Source organism: Thunnus albacares, chromosome 7 (genome assembly GCF_914725855.1).
Source record: "Thunnus albacares chromosome 7, fThuAlb1.1, whole genome shotgun sequence".
Taxonomy (NCBI): Eukaryota; Metazoa; Chordata; class Actinopteri; order Scombriformes; family Scombridae; genus Thunnus; species Thunnus albacares.
In genome coordinates, this window is record NC_058112.1 from 8383103 (window position 1) to 8407471 (window position 24369).

At 39.2% G+C, this 24369-nt stretch overlaps 3 protein-coding genes and 2 long non-coding RNA genes across 5 annotated transcripts in view; 3 read left to right on the forward strand and 2 right to left on the reverse strand.

The window, feature by feature from the left end:
* Positions 1-12928, forward strand: part of LOC122985125 — a 20001-nt gene extending 7073 nt beyond the window's left edge. The window contains exons 2-3 of the long non-coding RNA XR_006404026.1: positions 1050-1056; positions 12863-12928. This is a non-coding gene — a long non-coding RNA (uncharacterized LOC122985125). The remainder of the gene's footprint in view (positions 1-1049; positions 1057-12862) is intronic.
* On the reverse strand, positions 8674-15605 carry LOC122985105. The gene is made up of 11 exons (XM_044355506.1): positions 15368-15605; positions 14573-14698; positions 12591-13346; positions 12372-12419; positions 12217-12254; positions 11905-12010; positions 11483-11697; positions 11103-11370; positions 10789-10943; positions 9900-10138; positions 8674-9502 (listed from the first exon to the last, which is right to left on the reverse strand). The coding sequence occupies exons 3-11, from the start codon at positions 13239-13241 to the stop codon at positions 9252-9254; spliced, it is 1971 nt and encodes a 656-aa protein (XP_044211441.1). The 5' UTR covers positions 13242-13346; positions 14573-14698; positions 15368-15605; the 3' UTR covers positions 8674-9251.
* Positions 15606-16717: 1112 nt separating this feature from the next.
* Positions 16718-17652, reverse strand: LOC122985109 (metallothionein A-like). The gene is made up of 3 exons (XM_044355510.1): positions 17538-17652; positions 17353-17418; positions 16718-16923 (listed from the first exon to the last, which is right to left on the reverse strand). The coding sequence occupies exons 1-3, from the start codon at positions 17560-17562 to the stop codon at positions 16832-16834; spliced, it is 183 nt and encodes a 60-aa protein (XP_044211445.1). The 5' UTR covers positions 17563-17652; the 3' UTR covers positions 16718-16831.
* LOC122985123 lies at positions 17637-18445 on the forward strand. Its single transcript, XR_006404024.1, has 2 exons — positions 17637-17723; positions 18407-18445. It is a non-coding gene; the product is annotated as an uncharacterized LOC122985123 (long non-coding RNA).
* A 16-nt stretch (positions 18446-18461) lies between these two features.
* LOC122985117 (metallothionein A-like) lies at positions 18462-19402 on the forward strand. The gene is made up of 3 exons (XM_044355517.1): positions 18462-18578; positions 18698-18763; positions 19195-19402. Exons 1-3 carry the CDS (start codon positions 18554-18556, stop codon positions 19284-19286), a joined length of 183 nt encoding a protein of 60 aa, XP_044211452.1. The 5' UTR covers positions 18462-18553; the 3' UTR covers positions 19287-19402.
* Positions 19403-24369: the final 4967 nt, after the last annotated feature.

Below are 24369 nucleotides of genomic sequence, written 5' to 3' on the forward strand. Positions count from 1 at the left end.
AGTAGATGTGTGTACAGAATAGACCAAAAAAGACACATTACACAAATACAGCATAGAACAGCATAACAAAATTGTAATGGATTTATAATATATGTGAGGAATGTGATGAAGAGGATGCCGAGTAGCTTCCAGGTGCCAGCAGAACAGAATATTAATTCTCAGACTCTTTTAAAATGAAGGATGTTTACAGACCTGGAGCACTTTGCACAAGAAAAGGAGCAAAAATTTAGTAAAAGTTTGAAGAAAACAGACCTGTGTTTTTTCCTCTCATCCTTTCAATCAAAACCTTTCCAAGCTGAGATCCAGTTTCTGAGCTGATTATGGCCCAAAATAAATCTGAGAGAGTCACAAACCCTCTCAGATTTATTTTGGGCCATAATCAGCTCGGAAACTGGTTTAAATGCATTTTGATAAATCTATAAATGGACCTTTTGTAAGAATACATCTTTCACATGAACGCGGCTGCAACAACGTAGGTTTATTTTGATCTTGGCCTCTGCGGAACGTTGAAACCAGGCGGAACCTTTGGTTTCTCTTCGGAATCGATAGAGTAACCAGACGGTTCTGGTGCTGGACTGCCAGCTGGAGAAGCTGCCGATGAGGCCCCGGGACCGAGCCAGGGTGATCGACGTGGCTATGGAAAGCCCTTTGGGCATCTATTAGATATCCTTGATATCAAACTTAAGTGTCCTCTACTAGTTCAGACTTTGGCAGTACTAGTTGGACATTTTGTCGAACTAGTTCGCAACTTTGCCAAACTAGTTGAGCTAAAATCCCATCTAGTTGACTTTTTTGCGCACTAGTCGACAGCTGGACCCAACTAGTAAAGCTCAAAGTCCTACTAGTTAACTAGTGCGCCGAAAAAACGCCAACATGTTGACTACTTGAGCGCAAATACGCCTTACTAGTTGACTACTAAAGCTCAAAATGCTTACTAGTACTACTAGTAAGAGCCAAAATGTCCACTAGTACTACTAGTAGGAGCCAAAATGTCCACTAGTTACACTAGTGGGCTATTTTTTTGACCTTACTAGTACTACTAGTATGAGCTAAAATGTTCACTAGTATTACTAGTAAGAGACAAAATGTTTACTCGTCGTACTAGTAAGAGCCAAAATGCCCACTAGTTGCACTACTAGGGTGTTTTTGACCTTACTAGTACTACTAGTAAGGCTAAAAGTGTTTACTAGTTGAACTAGTAAGAGACTAAATGCCCACTAGTAACACTAGTTGCGTTAAATGCTAATCAGGAGGTGGGACATTGTGCCTTCCTATTGGCTCTCCAGCAAGAACTCCACCCGGCCAAAATTTAACCCCGTAAAGCCTGATAAGTTTTCACTGTTGTTAACCACCTCTTTGCTTACTATCCATGCAGAATAAAGCATGAATTAATTACTTTTTCTATTAACAAAAATTAATCTAAAGGTATTCAATTGTTTTTCTGTTGTTTACTGCTTGACTCATTTTCCTTGTTGCATTTTTAAACAACAAAAAGCTATGTAATCATTTTCTAAAACAGAAAAGCAGCTGCTCTGCTTCTTGCTTTTTCCTTTCAACACGGTCATATGAACATTTTATCATTCATATCATATTGTCACATTATTTAGCAGCGGTGATGGTTAAAACCAAGTCACCACAGAGAAATAATATACTATATTTTTGCTAATGAGCGGCAGTAACTCACCCAACATATACAGTAATGTTCAAAAATTAAAATCAAATGTGACTACTACACCTTGTTTATTAACTACATTATAAACAATGAATGAGCCTATATCAGAAAAATAAACTCTGTCAGGCTCACTTTGATCAACAATAAGCATATTACACCTATATGTTAGCAGCACGGCTGTTATTTATGTGACTCATTTCAGTTGATGTGACTACAGTGAAGTGTGCAGCGACAACCAGCAGGTGGCACATCGAGCGGTCCAGATGCAGTGTTTGTCTCTGGGGAATTGTATTTTTATTTTTTATAAATATGACTGTTTTTCCTACAATTGTAAGTTGTAAATAGTTAATTGAGAGTAAACTGAGGAATTTAAGGGGACAGTAAACACATGTATGTAATCAGATTTTAAATATCTAATTGATAAATATGTGAAAATTAATTTTAACCATATTTTACCACCTCCCCAGTTGTTGACTCTACTCACATGGTATCTGAGGTCCAGAGCTCTCGATAACAGTTAGTCTTATGTTGCTGAATTATAAGCCTTCAAACATGCACCAAGGTCAAGGTCCAAAGGTCAATATTTCTTAGCAGGAGCCCTGTAGAACCTTCATACTGACATATGTTACTCTCCAGGCCGAGACCTTTCCAACGATGTGTTTGGTTTAACTCTACGTCAAAGTTTTAATTTTCTCATTTCACAGATACAAACCATCCCAGACCTGGTTTCAGAGACAACTTTGAAGGACTGAGATACAGTGCTGCTTGAGAGTTTGTGAACCCTTTAGAATTTTCTGTATTTCTGCATAAATATGACCTAAAATGTGATCAGACATTTACACAAGTCCTAAAACTAGATAAAGTGAACCCAGTTAAACAAATGAGATAAAAAACAACAACATTTTTGTCATCTTTTTCATTAATTAATTGAGGAAATGATCCAACGTTACATATGTGTGTGTGGCAAAAGTATGTGAACCTCTAGGATTATCATTTCATTTGAAAGGGAAAATAGAGTCGAGTGTTTCAATCAACAAGACGACAATCAAGTGTGAGTCTGGGAGGCCCTGCCTTATTTAAAGAAGGTTTGTGGAAGTGTGTCATGGCTCAAACAAAGGAGATTTCTGAGAACATTAGAAGAAGAGTTGCTGATGATCCCCAGGCTGGAAAGGTTTGCAAAACCATTTCTAAAGAGTTTGGACTCCACTAGTCAACTGTCAGACAGACTGTATATAAAGTGAATACATTCAACACCACTGTTACCCTCCCCCGGAGTGGTAAACCAACAAAGATCACACCAAGAGCAGGTGTGTAATAGTCCAGGAGGCCACAACAGACCCCAGGGTAACGTCTAGGAAACTAAAGGCTTCTCTTGCAGTGGCTACAGTCAATGTTCACATACTTTTGCTTCACACAAATATCTTAGATTGGATCATTTTCCTCAATAAATAAATGAAAAAGATTTAAAAAATGATGTTTTTTTGTCTCATTTGTTTAATTGGATTCTCTTTATCTAGTTTTAGGACTTGTATAAATATCTGATCATGTTTGAGGTCATATTTATACAGAAATACAGAAAATTTTAAAGAGTTCACAAACTTTCAAGCAGCTATGTATAAAATGAAGCTTTTTGTTTGTTTTTTTTTACTTTTTAGGGGAAATAGTGACCAGAATGAGTCACCTTCAGAGATTATTACACTGCTGATAGTCTAGTACATTACTGTAGGCTTGGGTTAGGGTGAGGGTAGGCTACTACAGGGCCAGCCTGACTTTGTTGGTGCTCTAGGTGAGATTTAAATTGGAGCCCCAAAAAGTGCAACAATAGTTCCACACTCGCACTAAAATGAAGTGTAACAATTATATCTCCAGCCCAGAGAAATCCTCCCTGTTCTCTGGACAAAAGGCAAGTGGAGGTCAAGGTGCCATTCAATGAGTGTTTGGTGGCTGAACGACAAGTAAGGCTTTGAAAATCAACAGATGAAAACCCATCGACTGCTCAATTTCCAAAGCTGAACAGGAACAAGCAAACCTGTCAGTAACTCACTCAGTGCCCCTTCCCTTATTTGGTGTCCTAGGGGACCGTCTATGTGGCCTAAACCATGGCCAGCCCTGGGCTACTATTCACACAACCCTGATTATGATTCTTGGTTTTGGGATTTTATGTCAGCATGACATACAGCAGCTCATTCAATCAGAATCTGTTTTATTAGCCAATGCAAACATACAGAGAATGAGTTGGTGTTTGCTCACAAAAATCTGCAACACACAAGAATGAAAATAGACAAAAGTAAGGTAATACTACTACTACTACTACTACTACTACTACTACTACTACTACTACTACTAATAATAATAATAATAATAATAATGATAATAATAATAATAATTAAGTCAATAAAGCAATATTAGAATTAAGTTGAAATTTTAAAGTCTATTTATAGAGTGGAAACCTGAAATGAAATATTGACTGTACAGAGCAAATATGGACAAAGAATTGAAGTGAATGAAATATATGAAAGTGACAAGAGAATAAATTATATAAATTAATAATAAATTATTATTAATTTAAATTAAGGGAAATTATTAACATAATTAATAAATAATTAGATTATGTAACAGTAAGAGGTTGAATGCTATGCTCAATCTAAAGTCCAGTTTGATGATGGAAATGAAATATAAAGTCCAGTTTTATAACCTCGTCTTCATCCCGTTTATAAACACACAACGTTGAAGCCAACTGACGGCAGACAGCAAAACCAGAAGTCGAACGCGCCCACAACACAATGCTCTTCCCTAGCCTTCCGCTACCACAACCTGACAGAAACTACTTTATTACTCAGAATCAGAGGAGAAATAATGATGACTGATGGCCTTAACATGAACCTATCTTACTGTTGACTTACTAAGGACACGTTGGTGTTGTTGTGTTGAGAAATCTTAAAGATATCATTAAGACAAAACTTTAACACGATCACAGTGAGGAAAACACTTCCGGTCGGCGGGTATTCCGGTCATCCAATCACAGAGCTTCAAATTCTGTTTACTGCGCAGTTTAAGGCTGATCGAGTTTATTATACATACACACATTATTTTCTTTACACTTCAATATACACTACAGTACGTTACCACCAATCTGCAGTATGATATAATGTTTTACTGACTATATGTTACGGCTTTAGCTGGCGTCATCACCATAGTAACGGTATGTTGAGAAATGTTAAAGATACTAAAATCGACAGTGAGGAAAATACTCATACGCGTCCTCTCTGGCCCCACCGGATTGTGATTAAATGTGATTAAATGTTGAGTGACGTAGTTATAGTTAAAAATGAATAACAAATGAGAAAAAAACCCGCTGCAGGCACAAACCTACTTCCAACTGAAATACATCAGTTTGAAAGTCGTGCAGAGTGTCACGGAAAATAACTAGATAGATTAAATTTCATGATTATTTCATGAATGTCATGAGACAGACTGGCTCACAAACGAGACGCTGCAGGTTTTCTGTGAATGATTCACGTCCAGCGCGTTTTGGAGTCAGTTTAACTCTGAATACTGAGGAGAACAATCAGCTTTCTTTCGGCTTCTGATGATCAGTCGGTTACAATTTTTGGAAGGGACAAATTTACATGTTTCATATATTAAGGTCTAAACTGTGTTGACGGATGGTTGGTTTAAATATCATAATATAAATGTCCTTTATGAAATTAAGACTGTAACGTGTTAGTTTACTGTACGGGTCCGGCAGAAAATATAACTTATAACTAATTCTCAGACAGCTTCACGGGGTTTCTCTGTTCTCTCTGCTTGTCGAGCATGATGAGAGCATAGACTATATTATAAATATTATTAATATATATCTTTATAAACAGTCTATGGATGAGAGACCGACAGAAGCTGCATCTTAACGGCTCTCATCTGCCACCTGCTGGTTTTTGTTCCGCACTGCAGCGACTCCTGGATCAATTATTTCAGCCTCTTCACTGCGGCCGAGGCATTGAAATGAGTGACATCTGTATGTGAAATGATTAACAACAATTTGGTAACACGGGCGAACTTCTGCTTGTCACTTCAGATAAGCTGTTTGGGAAGAACAACACAGGCTATTTCTACACATGTAATTAATTAGGCTATTGATTCACGCTACACACTAAATAATATATCACACTTTTTGGATTAAATATATATCATGTCTAAATGAAAAGAACAAAATATTTATTTAGCATATGTAGACCTATTTATTTATTTTATTAGATCCCGTGCTTGCATAATATTGGCTGTTAGTTATTTATACAATGGCCATTCTATCCTCTTGGCTTTTATTTTTACGTTTTTGCACTTAATTTCCGCTTCCTGTCTGTAAGTTAGTATGGGTAACTTTTTAAAACGTTGTCACTAGTAGTACTGGTAATACTAGTGGTACTAGTAGTACTAGTGACGGGGTTTTAAATGCCACTAGTACTACTAGCACTACTAGTGGATGGTTTAATAAAGTCGCACTAGTACTAGTAGTACTAGTGGTACTAATGTAGTTGTACTAGTACCACTAGTAGAACTGGTACTATTGCACTAGTTGTACTAGTGCAATAGTACTAGTTCTGCTAGTGGTACTAATACTACTCCACTAGTAGTACTAGTAGTACTAGCAGTACTAATGACAATTTTTTTTTTTGACTTTACTAGTAGTACTAGTTGTACTAGTTGACAACAAAATGTTAACAAGGAGGCGGGAATGGGGGCGTACAAGGAAGCTGCCTATTTTAAAATAATTGGTTGATGTTTCGGCCAATATGGGACTGTTTTGCTCATTGGTCAAGGAGATATTTCACAGAATTTCAAACGCAAACATGGCAGACGCCGTCCTGAGACGAATTAGAAGACGATGTACAGCAATTGAACGGGCGTATCATCAAGGATCTGCAGGTCGAAGAGAAGTGCGCGCTATCGACATCTCTATTGCTAACTTGAGAAGAGTTGAAGACAGTATTAGCGCCGAGGCAATGCGGGATATAGTCCAGAGTCTCACAGATCTTCGAAGTTTCATCACTGCGCCCCCGGCACCCGATGCAGTACGTGCTGGCTTCCACGCAGCACGTTTGCATTCAGGTAAGGTATGCACAGGGCTTTATAGGACTATCTTTTTGAAATAACCCGTTCAATTGATTTTTTTCTTTTAAAAAATCTTTAACAGATTTACTGGACATATGGGCTTGTCTGAAGACATGTGAATTCACTTTAGCAGATCGTCTACTCGATTTGTTTGTTGATTAGACCTGATGTCAGTGAAGTTCCTTAATCTGTCATTTTGTAGATTTAAAGATTCTGTGACTCAATAGTTGTCCACGTTGAAAAAGTCTATTTGGTAAGCATGTTAAAAACGTCTAATATAGGAAGCTGTATTGCTTGACAAAGTTTCCGGATTAATTCCCATTAATAAAACTACCACGCATACGTACGGTATTAATTTCATTTCTCTTTAAAATCGTAGTCCTTGACATAATTGGCTTGAGGAAAATTGCTGCTTGAGGGTCAGATTCTGACTTGATCAGAACTTGAAAGCAACAGCAACTGGGGTTTGTAACATGAAAATCGATGTAGGTGTTCACCCCGGCTGTCCAGTTACACCACGAGGTAAATGAATGTACCTGCTGTGATTTCAACTAGTAGCCCACACCTTGCTCCTATAATCTGATTCGTTTTAGGCCCACTTGTGTTTGGGAAGACAACAAATGTGGAATTATTAAAATATGTATGGTAGACTGTTCTCTTTGTACTTCATTGTACTTTGTATTAACCTATTATTCTTAATATTCATTTACTGATTTTCCTTAATTGTTTTATTTACATATTTTAGGAAGACGAGGGAGACCTGCACTTGACATTACAAGGGGGCAAATTGAGCTGCTCTTGAGTCAAGGCTTCACAGTGAGAGCCATGGCAAGGATGTTGGGCTGTTCTTCCTCATACCTGCATAAAAAAATGAAGTCTTTTCAGATTTCAGCAAGAAACAGATTCACTCCCATTAGTGACGCTAACCTAGAGGAGCACGTCAGGAGACTTCACAACCAGTTTCCCAGATCAAGCTCAGAAGTAAGCATACTTCAACATATTCCCTTGTAGGTTTTATGTATATAATGTTTTATAGAAAATGTACTTTATCTTAATTGTCTTGAACTTTTTGTTATGAACTCCTTTCAGATGATGAGGGCGTACCTGCATGCTGAAGGGATTGTAGTACAGAGGAGAAGAGTTCGAGAGACCCTGAACCGCATTGATCCAGCTGCTGCAGCCCAGAGATGAAGCCAGACTGTGGCTAGGAGAACATACTATGTGCCGTTTCCAAATAGTTTGTGGCACATAGATGGCCATATGCGTCTCATTAGGTAATCAGGGGTCAGCTCTTGTATTTATATGTACTGGTGGGAGTCTTAGGAAGCCATATTGGGTGGGTGGTGCAGACTCACTTTCACTGTGTATGTGTTAAAGTTCAGGTTTTTACATAATATGACCTCTTCCAAATCCAGCCTTATTCTGTCTTTTGTCATCTTTCTTTTCCACTTTTTTAAGCAGTCTTTTTTTCCTAATCAAAATATTTTTCTTAATTATGAATCTATTGATGCTAATGTAATAGAACAATCTAGAAGGGTTTACATGTATTGAAGACATCCATTATTCTATTTGAAATGTTTTACAGATGGGGGTTTGTGACGCATGCTGGTATTGATGGGAACTCCAGACTAATAACTTACATCAACTGCAGCACAGACAACACAGCTTTGACAGTGTTGACTTATTTTGTTTGTGCCACCTGTCTGTACGGGTTACCCTCCAGAGTGAGATCTGACCACGGAGGGGAGAACACTCTGGTTGCTCTTTTAATGAACCTGAGAGATGTCTTCCAGCAGGTTGTGCACTACTTCTACATGCTTTTCTATTCGTTTGAAGATGAACAAATACTGAACCCCGAACATAACGCTCAAAAAATGGCACTACAAGTAGTGTATAAGCCAGAAATCCAAAAACGATTAGATTTATTTAGACACGCTTGGAACAACCATAGAGTCAGATCGGCTAACAACCGTACACCAACACAAATTTGGATGGAGGGCATGTTAACCAACAGTGAGCAGGAGTCAACAGCTCTGAACAACATCTTTGGAGATGACCCTTACAGCCAAGAAAATCTGGAAGCTGGCTTGGCGAGACACGGCATACAGCTCACCCAGTTACAAGCAAACACTGAAGACCTTGAATGAGCAAGGATTGTGTCACAACCACTCAATAACCTCAACTCTGAACAGCTGCGGGATCTTCAAAATGCAATGGATGGAACAACAGACTTAAAGGAGAGGTATCTGGTGTGTGCTAGAGAGATTCAAAACATTCTTCAAAGAACATAATACACTTAATGTGCAAACAGCAATACAAGTATAAACAAACACAAACCTTCAGACGTTACCAGGGGAAAAAACAACATAGTAAACACAGTTTATTCTTGTCAGATAGTGCAAACTGACTGGGAGCATCTGCTAATCAAATCTTCTCACGGTACTGTTACTGTAAAACTGCCTGACAGGGTCTACACCTTTCCAAATCCCAAAGACTCTCTTGTGGCCTGGAAAAGCATCCCATGCAGTTCGTCCTCCTGTGTGACGCCTCTTGGAAGGTACAAGCACATCATGCAGGTTGAGGCGTAGGGCAAACGGCGCTGGCCCGCTTCCTGTTCGTAGAAGTCGATGCTGGGCTTCCTGGGAAAGCCCAGGGCAGGAACTTCATCTGCTCCGGTGATGAAAATCAGAAGGTCTTCGAATCTTAGTTCAGTCACTTTGTCTGCCAGGGAAAAGGAAATCATAACATTTTAAACATTAATTTCTAAAGTCAAATATCTAGCGTTACAAGATCGGGACTATATCTATTTCATGCCGCCATTTAATCAAAAATTTAGGGTATGTAAACACAACTGGTTTAGAGTACACTTTTGAGACAAAAGGTGCGTTTGATGACATCAAAACTTGCATGTGCCCCTTGTTCTAATGACTTTGGCTACAGTGGCATAAGACAATTAGCATTTCCCTAAATTGGTAAAACACTCCACAATAACCATCTGAGTATTTGCCTTCTGTCGCAGTATTTTTAAAGTGGACCTTTTTATTTGTGTGGTGTGTAATTGAAATATTACAATTTCATAATTGGCGCTCAAAAATTTTCATAAAGGAATAAAACATACCTTCAATCATGTTAAGAACCATCTCCCAGCTGTAGATAGTGTCCTCTTCTGCGTCGCGATGGTTGGTTCCTCTACTGCTGTAATTGTAACTGAAGATGGCCTTGAAGGCTGCCTTCGACAGAGGTTCCTGCATGTTGGTGAACAGAGGCAGAAAGGCAATCCAGTTCTCCGTGACCAGGTCCCACAGCTTTCCAAAAGCATTCATTCCCTCTGTGAACTGGCATATCATTTTGGCCGTCCTATAAACCGACAGAGATAAAACATGTACGTTACCGTGAAGAAGTTTGGAATCACTTGTATCTTTTTAAATTTAATTATGTATTTATTTTTGGAAAGACTGAATAACTGGAGGAAAAGTTATAATGATAGTGTTACAAAAAATTACTAATACTGTATGAAATCACTGTTTATTAATTCTAAGTTTGCAACGGCTCGCCGGTTTCAGCAGCCGTGACCAGGACAGAAAGAGAAGGAAATCCTCAAAAGGACGAGTACATCTGTCTCTAGTATAATTAACAAGAAACAATTTCCCAGCTGATTCTCAGCTGGCAGCTTCTCTTTCTGCCCTGGTAATTTGTAATATTATCATTATTATTTTTGATCAATTTGATGCTACAATGGGGAATAAAATTATCAACCCCTGTCCCAAACAAACTAATCAATACATAAACCTTTCTCAGTGATTCCAAACTTCCTTTACGATACAAAAGTATGTCTACATTTGTAAACAAAATCAAATACTTAATAAACACAGATTCTGTTTGATATATTCCATATTTACGTTACCGGGAAATAATGTTGCGGCATCCAGCAAATTAATGTTTTTATATTGACAGTGTTTTTTATTAGTTACAACTGTAAAGCTTATTTCATTTGTATATGTGTTTACCTGAGAAAAATGTAGTGCTTCACCACATACGCATAGATTTTTGGTATGTCTTCAACTGTGGCATTAAATATGCCTGGGACTCCGCACTCTGCAATCCAGTCCCCCAAGTCTTGCTGGAGTGCAGTCAGGTCTCCAGCAGTCTTGCACTGTAGGATCTTAAGAGAGAAGTCTGAGTGAAGACAATGTAGCTGTAAGAGTCCCAGATTGATTATTTCTCCTGCTCAGATTTATGCTTTTGTCAAATTTGACCACAAGTTTAACAAGTTTGTTTGTTTAAAATCCAAATAAATATTAACATGGCAATTATTAAGCACCGTTTTGACTTTGCTTTGCACATCTGGGTCAGGCAGCACCTGCCAGTCAAACTGCTCCAGTTGCGGCTCCTGGCCACACATCAGCTGGAAGAGGCTGGGATCCAAGGCTTTGATACACGGACCTCCATGTGCAATCGACCAAGCGATAAGGTTGCCGCCTTTAAAATATTTACGCTGGTCTAATGCTGCTTGATCATAACTAAGAAAGACCTGGCCAGCCTTTCCCTCGAAAATGCCAAGAGAGGTCTGTACCTCTATCATCAAGAGTCTAGAATAAACAGAAAATAGAAATACAACAGTTTGTATTACTTTGCACTTCAGCTGAAAACATGCACAAATTTGTTATAAAACCTTTAATAAATTACTTGAGGTATTCAGACCTGAAAAACTCTCGCTGTGGTCCCCCCATATCATCTGCATCTTCTCCTACAAACTCAATGACTGGTGAATGGGTCCAACAGAAAGAGGCTCTGGAGATTGCTTTAATAGTGCTCTCCAGAAGCTTTTTCCTCCTGATACAAATGGTGGATACCAGGCCCTCAGAAAGGTGATGCTCTTGAAAAGTGCTCAAAATGACAGCAAGATCAATTTCTTCCTAAAATATATAAAGCACATATGACGTACATCAGCAATGATTGACAAAAATGGTTGGCCACTTCTGGGACAGGTGATCTTAGAAATTTGTTTAAAAAGTGGCAATATCCAATTCTTTAAATTTTGAGTATGTGAAATGCATAGTCATTAAAAATTCTTGAACAAAATATTCTACCAGTTTTCTGTAGTGAAAAAAAAAAAAACCTACCGAAGGAGGACTGTTGGTTTCAAAAGTAACTGCAATAATGTCGTCCTCGTCCCCATCCTCATCCTCATACTCAGAATGATCAATGACAAAGTCACTGACAGGACTCCTAAAAAAAAAATCAGATTTCTTTCTTTTTAACTGCCAGTATTACATACTCTGGCCTTTCAAAAACTAATTTCAAAGTCATTTTAAACCACTGGTGTATTCTGATATTATTCTCTCTAAAATCTATTGAATAGATGAGTATTGAGACTGTTAATGTGTATAAAATGCAGTGTCACATGTTTCCGTTTTTTTAAACATATAAAATACCTGTTTAGTGGTTCCACACGTGATCTTCTGTAGAAGACCTTGAAAGTACAAATGTTGCATGAAATGATGGTGTCTCAATATATTCTATATTTTTAAAAACATACTTAATACTACTTATTACAATAATAGTGAACTATCGTCATGTAAAGATTTACCTCTGGGGTCCCAGCATTCAGCCACTGTGCAGGATCCAAACTTGCCTCCTGTTGATTAACAAGACTTACCATTAACATCCAACTATTTTACTGAGGTTAGCTTTAAAAACAGAAAAGATGACTTTTTAACTACGATTATTAAACATTAATATTTCTATTTACTTCAATCTGAATGATCAAAAGTACATACAGAATGTATTATTGTTTTTCATAACTTACGAGTGATGGGTTCAAGTCTGTCCTTGGTGAGCTTCCATCAGTGTCCATAGTTGAAGAGAGGGACATGGTGTTAAGGGGAGGGGACTGGTAACTTACATGAGAATTACTATTAGATGTGACCAATGACATGTCCATAGGTGCTGTAGGAGCAGGGTGTGTGACCTGTGGGACAGCGGTTGAGGCCGGCGGTCTGGCGGCTGATGGTGCAAGGGACTGGGATGGACTTACATGAATGGCTGGGGGGGCAGTGTATGAGGCTGCAGATGTGACAGCAGTGGGTGAGGCTGCAGGTGTGACGGCAGTATGTGAGGCTGCAGGTGTGATGGCAGTATGTGAGGCTACAGGTGTGATGGCAGTGGGTGAGGCTGCAGGTGTGATGGCAGTATGTGAGGCTACAGGTGTGATGGCAGTGGGTGAGGCTGCAGGTGTGATGGCAGTATGTGAGGCTACAGGTGTGATGGCAGTGGGTGAGGCTGCAGGTGTGATGGCAGTATGTGAGGCTGCAGGTGTGATGGCAGTGGGTGAGGCTGCAGGTGTGATGGCAGTATGTGAGGCTGCAGGTGTGATGGCAGTATGTGAGGCTACAGGTGTGATGGCAGTGGGTGAGGCTGCAGGTGTGATGGCTGTCAATGAAGCAGTGGGTGTGGCCATCAGCGGTGTGGCTGATGGAGAAGCAGGTAGAGACTGTGAAACTGTCTCAGGTCCAGCTGGTGGAGATGTTTCTGGTAGGGTATGAGTCCTCTCAGGTCCTGAGGTCTTGATGGACAAAACAAACTGCCTGATTAGTAATTAATATCAATCTACACATATTCAAAAGGAGTGTTGGTTCAAAACAACAATAAAAACTCACCTCTAATGGCAGTATAATATTTGTCTGGGGAATAATATAAACCCTGCTTCTGCCAGCTGCTGTCTTCAGCTCATTCAGAGTATTTGCTTGAATTTTAGTCAGAACTCTGGAGTTATCAGCTCTTGCGAGATGAAATCCAATTACATTTAGGCTAACGGTGGGAAAGCTTTGGCAGATGTAATTATTAAACTCTGGAAGAGTCCAAGAGAGTGGGACGTAACTTCTATGTGAGACTGTCCCTGGCAAATCATGACTTGGGATCCCTGGAAAATAATTAAAGAGAAAATTGTCAATATACTGACTCAATAATTGTCTAATTTGAATCATTGTCTTAGATTCAAAGCCTTATTGTGTCTTTATAGGCTGTGAACAACATACTTTGCTGTGTTTGTTATATTTGGAGCACAATTTCAATTCAATTTATTTATAAAGTGCCAAATCAGAACAAAAGTTATCTCAGGGCTCTTTCCACATAGCGCAGGTCTAGACTGAACTCTTTAATTTACAGAGACCCAACATTCCCCCATGAGCAGCACTTGGCGACAGCAGCAAGGAAAAACTCCCCTTTAACAGGAAGAAACCTCAAGCAGAACCGGACTCTAGGTGGACGCCATCTGTCAATATTTGAGCTATATGCACACGGGCTACATAGTGATAAACATCGGTTTGTGGATGTTTAGGGTATTTGCTTGACAAAATGAATCAGGGCAAGTCCTGCTCAGTACACGTGTAAGATAAATGGGATTAGAATAAAATCATGTGACTTTGCAGTATTTGTGGTCCAAGTGATTATCCTGCCCTATTATGAATTTGACACACCAAATAAATGGCATTCAAAGATGACAGACTGCAATTAATAATATTTAATGTATGTGGGCTGATGTTAAATGAAGCCAAAATTACATAATGATATGAATTTTGATGCAGTTCAGTCTTGCTGCCAAAAGTGGAGCATGATGGTTGTCTTTTATTGTTTTCCACATTGCACACTGGTCACACAAATATAAATAAACTTCCTATCCAACACTTGCAAATATACAGTAATGTTGATGGATGTGCATTTTCTGTGTAAATAAATACCAAAAACTCAGGTGCACGCTCACATTCAAAACCAATACAGTGTGTACATTACCTAAGCCTATTCTGGTGAGTTTACTGCATTCTTTACGAGGTGGAAGGACAACTTGATGAGCATTTGGCAACAGGAACAGCTTTACTCTCCAAACTCCACTTGTCCTATTTGCAGGTGCAGGTGTTTCTGTACAAAAACAGAATATTGCATATTGTTAAACATTACATTTAAATTGTTTGATTTTGTGTCATTTTCATATCAGTATTTAATGGTTAATAATACCCCATCCACATGCTCATTTTACCCCAGCCTGGGGTAGTTGTGCCAAAGAACTAACTTTTTTTGATGGCTCATTGTTCTAAAACCACAATAATTAGACAACTTGTTTTAATTTCCATGGGTACACAACAACCTGAGCTATATATAGTAACTATTATTTGAAACAAATACACTTTTATTTAGCAGTAAAATAATCAAATGTAAAAGCTGGCTCATGTTACCCCGTTCTCCCCTACTGCAGAAAAGGCATATTCTAAAAAACATTCTTGTTTTAATATTGTCATGATAATATGTGGTTAACATTCTTCCAGTAACAGGATCAATATACTTATCCCGCCACACTGAGTTTTCTCCTACTTTCTTTAGGCTAACGTTACACATCAGCCAGAAACCAGCCGTACCTGGTGAACTGTTCAGGCCGGATCCAGCATGAATTGCAAAACGCCACACATGATGAATTTGTAAACCATTCGCGAGTTAGCAGCGACAGTGAAAGGGGCAATTTTGCCTCAGTAGACGGTTTTTAACATTAATGCTAATACTCGTTTAAGAAGGCCGGGTAACAGTTAGGCCTACCTGTCATCGGACCTGCTCTTCTTCGCCGCCGAAATGTGTTTCTTGTGGCTGTCAGCATGTTGTCTTCATCCCTCTGCGATGCCAGTTCCCGTCTTGCTACATTACGCGCATTCCAAACGCGATCAATAACATTATTAAAGCCACTTTCTGTGGCAGCTTCATGTGAAGTTTGGCTCATATCTCCAGAAGCGCCGGCCATTAACGTTACGTCCAGATGTTTGCTGCCACCTTCTGGTTATATTTGACCGTGTAAAAAGCGAGCAGAAGCCCGTCAGTGTTTATGACTGTGCTATTATATGGATCTTTCTGAACAATGAAGTCGAGATTACGAATTAAGTGCTGCATCATGATTGATTATTTAATGTGGTAATCAACATTATCTATCTATCTATCTATCTATCTATCTATCTAAGATAGAGGTAAAAGATTAAATTGATTTACTTGTATGTCTGGATGTGAAAAAATGTTAGATTTCAAAGACAGACTATTGTTTTATTTCACACAAATGCTGATAAAATTCATCAAAAATTGTAATTAACATACTAAATATCATTTTAAAAATGATAATCATGAAATAGGAACAGACTTTTTACAATAAATTGTATATTTGCAAATTTTCTACACATAAAAACATTAATGTTACATTCACTTTGGTCTTCATGTTGTTGTACATTTCATCTACCAAAACGCATTCAATTTATTGCCATTTCATGTTAATACAAAATAAACTAAATTAACAGGCTTCCTGAAATGAGTGCTGCTAAAACTCAAGTTACTATACAGAGCGGGCACTTTAAGAGGTCCAGCACACAGTTTCTACACTGACCAATCAAAATCTTTGTACCGCCTGCTTCATTTGCATGCAATCCACTAGTACTACTAGTTGCCCTGTTTCCGTGTTACTAGTACTACTAATGAAGCTCAAAATGTTTAGTAGTAGTACTAGTGGACATTTGGGCTCTTACTAGTACTACTAGTAAGAGCCCAAAAAAAAAAAAAAAAAAAAAAAAAATTAACTAGTTACACTGATTTGCCTTACTAGTTAACAAATTTCTTTTGACTAGTAAGACTTTGTGCCGAACATGTTGGAAATTTTTTGTACATGTTGACACTTTCCTTTAACTAGTTGAGCTTTTCGCTGCACTATGGAAAGCCCTTGACTTGAACTGAATCATTATGTTCATCAGTAACACCTGTTCTTTTCTTACTATGATAGCAAGGTCTATTCTTACCAATGACTTATTGATTCATCTTTGTACACTGCCTGCACATTATGACCTTTGTTAGATGCAGCACATGAGTCAGCTTGTTATCCATTAACCTGAATTATTGCCAAAACAGCATGACATATCTGCGTCAAACAAGTTTATTTCAACATTGAAAGACATTCTTAATCATTGCAGCTGCACAGTCGTTCACACAGGCTCCATCACATGGACAGAGAAGGCTGACGACGCGGACCCATCACTGACAGCAACTGGTGTCACATGTCTTTCCTTTGCACACGCAGCCAGAGGCGCACTTGCTACAGTCGGATGGGCAGCATGAGCAGCAGCCTGCATTAAGAAAAAATAAGTGTTACTGACAACCCTATGATCATTAATCTGTTGCAACAAAAAGCAGCCAAGGCCACCCTTTAATTCCAGGACAAGGATATTACACAAGTCAAAGCATCTTGAGCTAAACATTAAGAGGTTTGGGGTGGAATGAAGTGACCTTCTGTGATGGTAAAGCCACCTGGTTTCCTACATCTTGAGTAAAGAGGCAATTTTAGACAAGGCAGCATTAATTCAGCATGCCAGATATGAAACGGCAAGAAGTCAGTCTTAAAAGAAAACATAAGAATCCTACTTGGTGGCTTGGGTTTAGATTTTTTAAAGAGAAGGCTACTAGTAAAATGTATTTCATCAACAGTCACCTTGACTGGATTCAAAATTAAGACACCTGTGAGTTAGATGTATGTGTAAAGATGTGATTTGACTTACTCTTTTTGCAAGAGGTGCAGGAGCAGTTTGTGCAAGTGCAGGATACTCCGCAGTTGCAGGTTCCAGCTGAAAGTAAGAACACAAGACATGTCAGCTTTAGGAATTCATTTGTGTATGACAGCAAGTCCTATAAAGTAATAGGAGACGAAATATTAAGACCAACGAAATCCTTAAATAAAACTTACTCTTGGAGCATTCGCAAGGGTCCATTTTTCAGTGAGTGTAGTTCTCTTCTTTACAGAGTGCTGCGTTTGTGCTTCTTCCCGTTGGAAGTGGTGGTATGAGTGTCAGAGAAGGGGCGGCTCTTTTATAGCATCCCGGTAACAACAAGACCGGGTGCAAAAAGCGTCTGTCACGCTGCACGCAGGCACGTAATTGACCATTACAAAGAGGTTTGTGCACACGACTCAACTACGCAGCTGATTCCCAAAAGACGCGTCGGTGTGTTGTTTGTAAATTACACTCAGGTACGCGTTTTCGTCCTGCTCCACGTTGCAGGACTTGTGCGCATGTTTGGCCGCGTCGATCACCCTGGCTCGGTCCCGGGGCCTCATCGGCAGCTTCTCCAGCTGGCAGTCCAGCACCAGAACCGTCTGGTTACTCTACCGATTCCGATTACAAAAGACATTCTTAATCATTGCAACTGCAATCAAATACACAGTCGTCCACACACGCTCAACTAGTACGGCTTTTGTCCGAACTAGTTGGCCAAAAGTGTCACTAGTTGCTGAAAAAGTGTAACTAGTACGAGTTTTTGTTCAACTAGTACGGCAAAGTTGCGAACTAGTTCGACAAAATGTCCAACTAGTGCTGCCAAAGTCTGAACTAGTAGAGGACACTTAAGTTTGATATCAAGGATATCTAAGAGATGCCCAAAGGGCTTTCCATACGCGGCCAAACATGCGCACAAGTTCTGCAACGTGGAGCAGGACGAAAACGCGTACCTGAATGTAATTTATAAACAACACGCCGACGCGTCTTTTGGGAATCAGCTGCGTAGTTGAGCCGTGTGCACAAACCTCTTTGTAATGGTCAATTACGTGCCTGCGTGCAGCGTGACAGACGCTTTTTGCACCCGGTCTTGTTGTTACCGGGATGCTATAAAAGAGCCGCCCCTTCTCTGACAGTCATACCACCACTTCCAACGGGAGGAAGCACAAACGCAGCACTCTCTAAAGAAGAGAACTACACTCACTGAAAAATGGACCCTTGCGAATGCTCCAAGAGTAAGTTTTATTTAAGGATTTCATTAGTCTTAATATTTCGTCTGGTATTACTTTATAGGACTTGCTGTCATACACAAATGAATTCCTAAAGCTGACATGTCTTGTGTTCTTACTTTCAGCTGGAACCTGCAACTGCGGAGTATCCTGCACTTGCACAAACTGCTCCTGCACCTCTTGCAAAAAGAGTAAGTCAAATCACATCTTTACACACACATCTAACTCACAGGTGTCTTAATTTTGAATCCAGTCAATGTGACTGTTGATGAAATACATTTTACTAGTAGCCTTCTTTTTTAAAAAATCTAAACCCAAGCCACCAAGTAGGATTCTTATGTTTTCTTTTAAGACTGACTTCTTGCTGTTTCATATCTGGCATGCTGAATTAATGCTGCCTTGTCTAAAATTGCCTCTTTACTCAAGATGTAGGAAACCAGGTGGCTTTACCATCACAGAAGGTCACTTCATTCCACCCCAAACCTCTTAATGTTTAGCTCAAGATGCTTTGACTTGTGTAATATCCTTGTCCTGGAATTAAAGGGTGGCCTTGGCTGCTTTTTGTTGCAACAGATTAATGATCATAGGGTTGTCAGTAACACTTATTTTTTTCTTAATGCAGGCTGCTGCTCATGCTGCCCATCCGACTGTAGCAAGTGCGCCTCTGGCTGCGTGTGCAAAGGAAAGACATGTGACACCAGTTGCTGTCAGTGATGGGTCCGCGTCGTCAGCCTTCTCTGTCCATGTGATGGAGCCTGTGTGAACGACTGTGCAGCTGCAATGATTAAGAATGTCTTTCAATGTTGAAATAAACTTGTTTCCTTGATGCAGATATCTGTCATGCTGTTTTGGCAATAATTCAGGTTAATGGATAACAAGCTGACTGTCATGTACTGCATCTAACAAAGGTCATAATGTGCGGGCAGTGTACAAAGATGAATCAAGTCATTGGTAAGAATAGACCTTGCTATCATAGTAAGAAAAGAACAGGTGTTATTGATGAACATAATGATTCAGTTCAAGTCCTCCCCCACCCTTAGTGTATGACAATCAGCATGCATAATATACAAGGACCCTGCAACTGAAGTGACTTAAGATTATTTATTTAAAAAAATCTGACAAGTCAAAGAGAAGAAAGCTTATTGGTGTCATCAGGTAGACTGGGCTCAGACCCACAGTTTGAGAATGTTGTGTGGTTTGCAGGACCTATATAGGCTTATTCCCTTAAATCAAGCCAGGCAGTTTTGATTTGTTAGAGCAGGAAAAACTGTAAAATGTGATGGTCATGTTTTGGTTTAGACTTCCGGTTCAAGTCGTTAAAGGTTTGTCCAGAAAGTGAAGGCATGTATAGACCAAAGACTGATTTTACATTCTTGAGCACTATTATTTGTATAGCCCAATATCGCGAATTTGCCTCATGGGGTTTTATAGTCTGTACAGTGATTTAAATAAGGGAACAACTCCCTAAAACCCCCTTTTGGCCAACTAGTTCAGATGTGCAGTAGATGTGTGTACAGAATATACAAAAAAGACACATTACACAAATACAGCATAGAGCAGCATAACAAAATTGTAATGGATTTATAATATATGTGAGGAATGTGATGAAGAGGATGCCGAGTAGCTTCCAGGTGCCAGCAGAACAGAATATTAATTCTCAGACTCTTTTAAAATGAAGGATGTTTACAGACCTGGAGCACTTTGCACAAGAAAAGGAGCAAAAATTTAGTAAAAGTTTGAAGAAAACAGACCTGTGTTTTTTCCTCTCATCCTTTCAATCAAAACCTTTCCAAGCTGAGATCCAGTTTCTGAGCTGATTATGGCCCAAAATAAATCTGAGAGAGTCACAAACCCTCTCAGATTTATTTTGGGCCATAATCAGCTCGGAAACTGGTTTAAATGCATTTTGATAAGTCTATAAATGGACCTTTTGTAAGAATACATCTTTCACATGAACGCGGCTGCAACAACGTAGGTTTATTTTGACCTTGGCCTCTGCAGAACGTTCAAACCAGGCGGAACCTTTGGTTTCTCTTCGGAATCGGTAGAGTAACCAGACGGTTCTGGAGCTGGACTGCCAGCTGGAGAAGCTGCCGATGAGGCCCCGGGACCGAGCCAGGGTGATCGACGTGGCTATGGAAAGCCCTTTGGGCATCTATTAGATATCCTTGATATCAAACTTAAGTGTCCTCTACTAGTTCAGACTTTGGCAGTACTAGTTGGACATTTTGTCGAACTAGTTCGCAACTTTGCCATACTAGTTGAACAAAAACTCGTACTAGTCACGCTTTTTCAGCAACTAGTGACACTTTTGGCCAACTAGTTCGGACAAAAGCCGTACTAGTTGAGCCCAACGCCGAACTAGTTGAGCCAAAATCCCAACTAGTTGATTTTTTGCGCACTAGTCAACGACTGGACCCAACTAGTAAAGCTCAAAGTCCTACTAGATAACTAGTGCGCCGAAAAAACGCCAACATGTTGACTACTTGAGCGCAAATTCACCTTACTAGTTGACTACTAAAGCTCAAAATGCTTACTAGTACTACTAGTAAGAGCCAAAATGTCCACTAGTACTACTAGTAGAAGCCAAAATGTCCACTAGTACTACCAGTAAGAGCCAAAGAGCCAAAATGTCTACTAGTTACACTAGTAGAGCTTTTTTGACCTTACTAGTACCACTAGTGAGAGCCAAAATGCCCACTAGTCACACTAGTTGCGCAAAATGCTAATGATGAGACATGAAATGAGACTTCCAAATGGCTCTCTGGTTCAAAATAAAGAAAACCAACCAATCGGGACTCAGAATTTCATCATTATCCTGCCCGTTTCATGCGCATGCAGTCCACTAGTACTACTAGTTACCCTATTCCCATACTACTAGTACTACTAGTGAAGCTCAAAATGTTTACTGGTCCTACCAGTAAGAGCCAAAATGTCCACTAGTACTACTAGTAGGAGCTAAAATGCCAACTAGTTGCACTAGTGGGCTGTTTTTGACCTTACTAGTACTAGTAGTGAGAGACAAAAATGTTTAACTAGTTAACTAGTAACACTGATTTTTGCCTTACTAGTTAACTAGTAGAGCAAATTTCATTCAACTAGTTAGGCTTTGTGCCGAACATGTAAACACTTTGACCGAACATGTAGGAAAATTTTCGTACATGTTGACACTTTCCTTCAACTAGTTGAGCTTTTCGCCGCACTAGTATGCGACTGCGCGTAACTAGTAAGACTTTTCTTTAACACGTGGGGCTTTTTGCCGAACTAGTTGGCATTTTCAGCGCACTAGTTGACGACTTGGTCTTACTAGTTCGCCAAAATTGCGCACTAGTCGACATCTGAGCGCAAGTAGTTAACTAGTAAAGCGCTGCGACTGTCATAGATGTTAACTAGTGAAATTTTTTTACGTCACTAGTAATACTAGTCGCGTGCAGATGTCGACTAGTGCGCAATTTTGTCGAACTAGTAAGACCAAGTCGTCAACTAGTGCGCCGAAAATGCCAACTAGTTCGGCAAAAGGCCCAACATGTTAAAGAAAAGTCTTACTAGTTGTGCACAGTCGCTTACTAGTGTGGCGAAAGTGTCAACATGTACGAAAAATTTCCAACATGTTCGGTCGAAGTGTTTACATGTTCGGCACAAGGTCTTACTACTCAAAAGAAATTTGTTCTACTAGTTTACTAGTAAGGCAAAAATCAGTGTTACTAGTTAACTAGTTAAATTTTTTTGGCACTTACTAGTAGTGCTAGTAAGGTCAAAACAACCCACTAGTGCAACTAGTTGGCATTTTGGCTCCTACTAGTAGTACTAGTAAGCATTTTTGAACTTACTAGTAGTACTGGTAAGTTCAAAAATGTGCTACTAGTACTACTAGTCAGCATTTTTGGTGCTGACTAGTAGTAGTAGTAAACATTTTGGCTCTTACTAGTAGTGCTAGTAAGGTCAAAAACACTCCACTAGTGTAACTAGTGGACATTTTGGCTCTTACTAGTAGTACTAGTAAGAGCCCAAATGTCCACTAGTACTACTACTAAACATTTTGAGCTTCATTAGTAGTACTAGTAACACGGAAACAGGGCAACTAGTAGTACTAGTGGATTGCATGCAAATAGTCCCTAGTACTACTAGTAGTACTAGTACTACTAGTGGAGGTTTCAATAAAATGCAACTAGTACTACTAGTGATACTAGTACCACTAATAGCACTAGTACTATTCCACTAGTACTACTAGTGACACCATTTTAAACCTTCCACTAGTACTACTAGTAGTCCTAGTATTCCGCTAGTAGTACTAGTACTACTAGTGACAACGTTTTAAAAAGTTACCCATATAACTTACAGACAGGAAGCGGAAGTGAGGTGCAAAAACGACAAAATAAAAGCCAAGAGGATAGAATGGCCATTCTATAACAAGAGTAACAGCCAATATTATGCAAGCACAAGGATCTAATAAAATAAATAAATGGGCCTACATACGCTACATAAATATTTTGTTCTTTTCATTTACACATGAAATATATTTTATCCAAATGTGTGATATATTATTCAGTGTGTAGCGTGAATCAATAGCCTAATTAATTACATGTGTAGAAATAGCCTGTGTTGTTCTTCCCAAACAGATTATCTGAAGTGACAAGCAGAAGTTCCCCCGTGTTACCAAATTGTTGTGAATCATTTCACATACAGATGTCACTCATTTCAATGCCGCGGCCGCAGTGAAGAGGCTGAAATAATTGATCCAGGATTAGCTGCAGTGCGGAACAACAACCAGCAGGTGGCAGATGAGAGCCGTCGAGATGCAGTTTCTGTCTGTCTCTCATCCATAGACTGTTTATAAAGATATATATTAATAATATTTATAATATAGTCTATGCTCTCATCATGCTCGACAAGCAGAGAGAACGGAGAAACCCCGTGAAGCTGTCTGAGAATTAGTTATAAGTTATATTGTCTGCTGGACCCGTACAGTAAACTAACACATTACAGTCTTAATTTCATAAAGGACATTTATATCATGATATTTAAACCAACCATCCGTCAACACAGTTTAGACCTCAATATATGAAACATGTAAATTTGTCCCCTCCAAAAACTGTAGTCGACTGATCATCAGAAGCCGAAAGAAAGCTGATTGTTCTCCTCAGTATTCAGAGTTAAACTGACTCCAAAACGCGCTGGACGTGAATCATTCACAGAAAACCTGCAGCGTCTCGTTTGTGAGCCAGTCTGTCTCATGACATTCATGAAATAATCATGAAATTTAATCTATCTAGTTATTTTCCGTGACACTCTGCACGACTTTCAAACTGATGTATTTCAGTTGGAAGTAGGTTTGTGCCTGCAGCGGGTTTTTTTCTCATTTGTTATTCATTTTTAACTATAACTACGTCACTCAACATTTAATCACAAGATATTATCCTTGATTTTATTTATTTATTTTAATATTACCAGCCAGGTGGGGCCAGAGAGGACGCGTATGAGTATTTTCCTTACTGTCGATTTTAGTATCTTTAACATTTCTCAACATACCGTTACTATGGTGATGACGCCAGCTAAAGCCGTAACATATAGTCAGTATAACATTATATCATACTGCAGATTGGTGGTAACGTACTGTAGTGTATATTGAAGTGTAAAGAAAATAATGTGTGTATGTATAATAAACTCGCTCAGCCTTTTTTGATTGGCTGACCGGAATACCCGCCGACCGGAAGTGTTTTCCTCACTGTGATCGTGTTAAAGTTTTGTCTTAATGATATCTTTAAGATTTCTCAACACAACAACACCAACGTATCCT